We start from the raw sequence: 7,500 nt of genomic DNA, 5'->3' as shown, positions 1-7,500 counted from the left end.
AAGTGAAAGCAGGAAGAGAAAGAAGGAAGAGCAGGGGAGGGGAGGGGGAGAATTAGGAAAAAGTGATGTGACAACACAGAGAGGGAAACAAGAGAGAGTGAGAGAGGTTGTGTGTGTGTGTGTGGGGGGGGGTGGTGGATCTGTGTGAGTGCATGTGTGTGTGTGTGTGTGTGTGTGTGTGTGTTGCAACATAAGCAACTGAACACACAGACACGCACACACACACACACACACACACACACACACACGCACACACACGCACACACAACCACGGTGAGCCGAGAGGAACAGGAAACTCCCTTGTTAACCTGGCAGACCTCCACTTTCTGACCATCTGCTCTTACAACAAAACAAGGGTGTGGCAGGTGAGCCCAGAGGATGGGGGGGGGGGGGGGGGGGGGGGGGGGGGGGGGAGATAGCTGGACAGAGGGATGAAGATACACAGAGAGGAGGAAAGAGAAGACGGAGAAGAGAAAATTTTAAAAGCCAGGAGAAGCACGTCTGTATGTCTGTGTGCATTTATCCAGCTTTGGCTGTTGATCTGGTGTATTTATTGATCTGTATTTATCCGTGTTGATCTGTTTATACAGCCGCGGAAAAAATTAAGAGACCACTTCAAAATTATCAGTTTCTCTGGTTTTACCATTTATTGGTATGTGTTAAAGTAAAATGTACATTTTAGTTTTATTATATAACCTACTGGCAACATTCCTACCAAATTTCAAATAAAAAAATTGTCATTTAGATCATTTATTTGCAGAAAAATGACAATTGGTCAAAATAGCAAAAAAGATGCAGTGTCTTCAGATCTCGAATAATGCAAAGAAAACAAGCTCATATTCATTTTTAAACTACACAATACTAATGCTTTAACTTAGGAAGAGTTCAAAAATCAATATTTGGTGGAATAACCTTGATTTAAAATCACAACTTTCATGTGTCTTGGCATGCTCTCCACCAGTCTTTCACATTGCCGTTGGGTGACTTTATGCTACTCCTGGTGCAAGAATTCCATTAGCTCGGCTTCTTTTCATGGCTTGTGACCATCCATCTTCCTCTTGATCACATTTCAGAGTTTTTTTTATGGGATTCAGGTCTCGAAATTGGGCTGGCCATTACAGGGTCCTGATCTGGTGATACTCCATCCACACCTTTACTGGCCTGGCTGTGTGGCATGGAGCATTGCCCTGCTGGAAAAAACACTTCTCAGAGTTGGGGAACATTGTCAGAGCAAAAGGAAGCAAGTTTTTCTTCCGGGACAACGTTGTACTTTGCCTGGCTGAGGTTTGTAAAAGACCATAAGGATTGAACCGAAGCCGACTGGAGGGTCTCCTAGTTCGTCTTCTCTGATGAGTCCAATTTCACAGTAGGTGCAAGACTCTGTGGCTTGTAGGCCTCTCCAGGTCTCCGTCTAACCATCAGACGACCATGTGTTGGGCAAAGCTGAAAATTGGACTCATCAGAGAAGACGAACTAGGAGACCCTCCAGTCGGCTTTGGTTCAATTCTTATGGCCTTTTACAAACCTCAGCCAGGCAAAGTACAACGTTGTCCCGGAAGAAAAACTTGCTTCCTTTTGCTCTGACAATGTTCCCCAACTCTGAGAAGTGTTTTTTCCAGCGGGGCAATGCTCCATGCCACACAGCCAGGCCAGTAAAGGTGTGGATGGAGTATCACCAGATCAGGACCCTGTCATGGCCAGCCCAATTTCGAGACCTGAATCCCATAAAAAAAACTCTGAAATGTGATCAAGAGGAAGATGGATGGTCACAAGCCATGAAAAGAAGCCGAGCTGCTTGAATTCTTGCGCCAGGAGTAGCATAAAGTCACCCAAACGGCAATGTGAAAGACTGGTGGAGAGCATGCCAAGACACATGAAAGTTGTGATTTTAAATCAAGGTTATTCCACCAAATATTGATTTCTGAACTCTTCCTAAGTTAAAGCATTAGTATTGTGTAGTTTAAAAATGAATATGAGCTTGTTTTCTTTGCATTATTCGAGATCTTAAGACACTGCATCTTTTTTGCTATTTTGACCAATTGTCATTTTTCTGCAAATAAATGATCTAAAAGACAATATTTGTATTTGAAATTTGGTAGGAATGTTGCCAGTAGGTTATAGAATAAAACAAAAATGTACATTTTACTTTAACACATACCAATAAATAGTAAAACCAGAGAAACTGATAATTTTGAAGTGGTCTCTTAATTTTTTCCGCGGCTGTATATAGAGAGATAGATACACGACTTCCACTTGCCTTCCAGTGAGAATACACACCATTGACAAGACCAGTATATATTGATTTATCAGTGTTTGTTCATATGCGCACGTGTGTGGTGTGTGTGTGTGTGTGTGTGTGTGTGTGTGTGTGTGTGTGTGATAGACTTACACCCTTGGCTTCAATCGATTCCGCAGCTTTAGTCATGCCGTCTAGACACTTGCCCACGATGGGCAGGATGGTTCGGTCCACCTCAGCGAAGGTGTGCATGGACTCACCCAGCCTCTCAATCCTCTTCTCCTCCATGTCCTGGATTTTCTGTTTATAAAAGGTGCAAAAAAGGATTTATTACAGATTTATGTGAAATAAGTGTGTTTGTGTGTGTCTGTGTGTGTGTGTGTGTGTGTGTGAGGGTGAGCGAGAGAGAGAGAGAGCGAGAGAGAGAGAGAGAGAGAGAGAGAGAGAGAGAGAGAGGGAAAGAGAGAGAGCCTTTCGGTTGGTGCATACCTGAAAAATGCTGGGGATAGTGGTGTAGTAATGGTCATTCTGTTCCTGGTTGAATTTTTGCAGGTACGCTGCGTATTCATTCTTACTGTCCGTAGCCATCTGGTGTCTCATCTGAGCCTGCTGCCTCGCCTGAGAGATAAAAATGGAAAAAGGGAGACAGATAGAGGGGGAGAGAGAGAGAGGAAGGGGGGGGGGGGGGGGGGGTGAGAGTTATTTAAGAATGTTTGAAATATTATCTACCGATTAACAGTGGAACGAGACAGGGGTCAAAGGGTAAGCATCTTTCATAGCCACACCTCTGAACATATAAATCACTTAAACACACAAATATCCAAAGAGCAGAGACAGAGCAGCACTTTACATACCCCCAACATTCACACACAGAAACACACACTTGTATGTGCACCTACACACAGACATGCATGCTTGCCCTACACCCTCAACACCCACATCTAGGGTCAGACCCAATCCTTGACAGTTCTGCTTGAAAATCTCTCTGCTTCAAACCTGAGCAACACTCACGCCGCTGCGCACTGACACCAACCTGGAAACAAGGAAGGAGGGTTGAGGAAGCCGTCTCCAGCTTTAGACTGGGTGGCCAGATAAAAAAGCCCACTGAAACTCAATGCTTCTCGCTCACTCACTTTCATTCTGGGCCTACTTTCTTTCTTGACAGTCACAGCACACACACACAGACACACACACACACACTGACACACATACACACACACACTCTCTCTCTCTCTCTCTCTCTCTCTCTCTCTATGTAACTCATTCACTCCACTGCTTACAGAAAAACACTGAAAGACCCTTCTGCTTACAGTACATACACAAAATGACAGACAGAGAGCCACAGACAGACAGACACAGACAGACAGACACAGAGACAGCCACAGACAGCTCAAATGTAGCAGCAGAGAGAGACAGAGTGGGTAACAGATCAAGGGATGGTGTCAGGCTCAGACTTATTTCCTGCATCAAACAGCAACCAAGCATGAGAGTGACACAGGGAAGAGCGACCAACTGTGTGTATGTGTATTTATATTGCGTCAGTGCATTTGCATGTGCGTGTGTGTGTGTGCATGCTGGCTCCCCCCCTCGCTACAACCATGCAAAAAGGGAAGCACAGGGGCAGCAGTAACAGGTGTAGCCCCCCCTCCTGACACACACACACACAGCCATGGACACACTCACGCACACACACATAAAGACACTCACACACACACACAGCCATGGACACACTCACGCACACACATACAGTATGAAGACACTCACACACACACACAGCCTTGGACACACTCACGCACACTCACACACAGCCACGGACACACACACTCACACACACACACACACACACAAAAGCAAAAGATAATCGCAAGAAGCTGGTTGGCAAAGCACAGGATAACAACAGTCAAGGAGAGATGGTAGATGTCAGTGTCACCATGGCAGCCTGCAAACATGAAACCATAGCATTAAGCTACTTCCTGTTTGTACTTCAGGAAAACCAAACCACTGTTTCGGGTCGTCAGGTTACCCAGGAAACGAATCAATCGCACTAGGTGTAGATTTAGCACTCCAGTTCTGTGAAAAACCACACACATTTGCAAACACAAACACACACACACACACACACGCACACACACACACACACTCGCACACAGTTTCATGACGCAGCACCAGCAGACAGACAGACAGGCATATCATAATTCACAACTTGGACACGGACATGAACCCTGACTTCTTTCTCCGCTGTTAGATATCTGTATATCTCCGCTGAACACTGTGACATGGACATAAACACTGCTGATAGATATCTGTATATCTCCCCTGAACTGCCTATTTTTTCTGCTATTACATATCTGTGTATCAGACAGGGTGGCAGACAGACTTTATTAACCTACAGATGGGGGCATGTGCTGGTATTACAACAAACATTCCCAGCCATGCTACTGGTCAAGCGTGACTGACAGCCATTACTAGACAAGACCTTACTTAGTGGCGCTGAGTCTGTGTGTGTGTGTCTGTGTCTGTGTGCGTGTGTGTGTGTACCTGTATGCCAGACAGACAGAGAGACAGAGAGATAGAGTGTGTGAATAAGAGTGCATATTGTATATGTGTGTATGTGAGGTCATACTGACAAACAGGTCGCCACAGTGGCTTTCTTAATAAGACACACGGCACCTTGAACCTACCTTATTGTAACATCGCTTCAAGCAAGGTGGGGAATAAGGTACACACACACACACACACACACACACAAGAGTTAGCTTACAGATAAATGTTAAGGAGAGTCCGCACACATACAGTCTCTCTCTCTCTCACACACAGATACACCAAAATAGACCATAATATCAAAACACTGCTTAAAGCTTGGAGACTATCAAACAGTTCTAGGCCAAAGATGGCATGGCATTGAACAACTGGAGGAGGGTGCATGACAGCACTCTCATAGCTGTTTAGTCCATAATCAAACATCGTGATAAAATGCACCGATGTTTCAAGTGAGCATTAGTCACCTCGCAATCATTGCTCACTCGCTAAAACGCTGTCAGAAATGCAGTCATATTTCCACATTATTTAACACAGATCCAATTACAACACAGACACCCATTTAAAGCACAGCGTTTCCAGGACAACCGCAGTAGGATGCGTCATGGTACAGGAATGCCACGGCGACAACAGGCATTGGCAAGGAGCCAATCAGAGAAGAGGGACAGTCATGTGATATGAATGAGAGCCAATGACTTGCAACTGAAGGAGAAAGCACTGGAAAAAACTCAAATGAGTTTAAACAGTGATGTGTGAGGAATGAGGTCATGTTATTCGGCAATGAAGGAAAATAGAAATATGAAACACACATACACACACACACACACAAACACACACACACACAAACACACACACACACACACACACACACACACATAATAAATCACACATAATACTTCTCATCCCTCTTTTTTTAGATGAATGTTATGTGTTCATTGTATGTGTTACTGTGTGTGTGTGTGTGTGTGTGTGTGTGTGTGTGTGTGTGTGTGTACAAGCATGTGTGTATGTATGGAATGAGTAAGAGCAGGTGTAGGGGCTATCTGTGGCATTGACACCACGTTATCATTAGCCTTGTTGATCTTGAGGGGTCTGGTAGTATGTGTGTTAATGGAATATATGTGTTCAAAGCTACCCATGAAAATAGATAAACCCTGTAGCTACAGTCTATAGACTCTCTCTCACACTCTCATTCTCTCACACACTCTCACTCTCTCTCTCTCACACACACACACCCACACACATACACACTAGTGTCTGTTCTATGTAATCCAACAGGGGCAACTGACTTACCAGCTCAGACATATGAAAACACACATATAGCAAAAGACACATAGAAAGAAATAACAGCAGTGAGACTTGGCCAACCGTTCCAACAACTGAAAGGAAGGAAGGAACACACACACACACACACACACAAACACACACACACACACACAGACACACACACACACACACACACATAAACACACACACAGAGACACATTCACACACACACACACACCCACAAGGGCACACACACCCACAAGTGGACACACACACTACAGTCACCAATACACACATCAATACATCATACAGCATGTACACACACTCAACCCCCTCTCCCTCTCTCACACACACACACACATGTTTTTACCTTCTCCACATCTGCTTTCGTTACATTGATGTCTGCATCCAGCTTCTCGAAGTGCTGCTGGGCCCTGTCGGCCTCTTTGCAGTCCCTCTCGAAGCGCCTCTTGCACTGCGGACAGACACAACGGAGAGAGGGAGAAGAAGATCGTTAGACATGATCACATTTATCACTTAATACCACCTGCTTCACAATGAACACATATGAATTATGACCATAAACCTAGCAGCGGTGACAAAATATCTGGTGAAGTGGTAACGATATGGTGAAGGCATACATGAGGTTTTTTCAGGAAGATGTGTGAATCTGAGTCCTGAGAGACCTTAGTCCTAAGGAGAGGTAAAAGCATCTGACTTCTTCTCTCTCTCTCTCTCTCTCTCTCTCTCTCTCTCTCTCTCTCTCTCTCTCTCTCTCTCTCTCTCCATTCTTTCTCTCTCCCTCTCTCTCTCTCTTTCTTTCTCTCTAACTGCCCAATGTAAAAGCCACTGTGACTGGACACACAAATCTGTAAAAGCTATTACGATTGGCCCCAGACAGTATGATCCAGTAATAGGCCATTCTTAATGGATACAGACATTGAGCTCTGTCTCGACGTTTGCATGATCAGACAAAGACTGGCTGGCCATTTCTAATGGCAACATTGGATCTACACCTGAACGCTGATGGCACTCGCTTTGTGTGTGCATGTACTCTGTTGAGTGTGTTAGTGTGTGTTTGGTGTGTGTGTGTGTGTGTGTGTGTGTGTGTGACCTATTTCTCTCATTAGCCAGTGAATAATTGGCAAATGTCATCATTGCATAAACACGCAGGATTGTTGGGGCTCCAAAGTGTGTCAAGTATGAGGTAATGGGATAACCACTGAGGTACTAAACTGGACAGGAAGTGGAAAATGGCCTCTACAGTATCCCCCACAATGCACTGTGCCTGATAAAACACCCAGGAAATCAGAAAATCACTGTCGCCCAATCCTGAGTGATGCCAGAGATACACAGAGCATGGGGTCTTGTGCTGGATGACATCAGGCTTTCACATTAAACTCATGTCAAGGAGAGGAACGATGCAGTTTAGTTCAGCAGTTTAGTCTGCTATCTTGTCG

The 7,500-nt window shown here is 44.7% G+C and overlaps 1 protein-coding gene across 7 annotated transcripts in view; it reads right to left on the bottom strand.

The window, feature by feature from the left end:
* Positions 1–7,500, bottom strand: part of fnbp1b (formin binding protein 1b) — a 78,559-nt gene that overhangs the window by 19,139 nt on the left and 51,920 nt on the right. For all 7 annotated transcript variants that reach the window (XM_080847397.1, XM_080847400.1, XM_080847398.1 and 4 more), the window contains exons 6-8: positions 6,411–6,515; positions 2,726–2,854; positions 2,390–2,536 (exon numbers count right to left, since the gene is read on the bottom strand). In XM_080847397.1, the coding sequence (XP_080703523.1) occupies positions 2,390–2,536; positions 2,726–2,854; positions 6,411–6,515 (381 nt within the window). The remainder of the gene's footprint in view (positions 1–2,389; positions 2,537–2,725; positions 2,855–6,410; positions 6,516–7,500) is intronic.

This window comes from Sprattus sprattus (genome assembly GCF_963457725.1).
Source record: "Sprattus sprattus genome assembly, chromosome: 11".
In the NCBI taxonomy this organism is placed as follows: Eukaryota; Metazoa; Chordata; class Actinopteri; order Clupeiformes; family Clupeidae; genus Sprattus; species Sprattus sprattus.
Note: the sequence above shows the minus strand (reverse complement) of the source record. Positions and strands in the feature narration are given on the sequence as shown.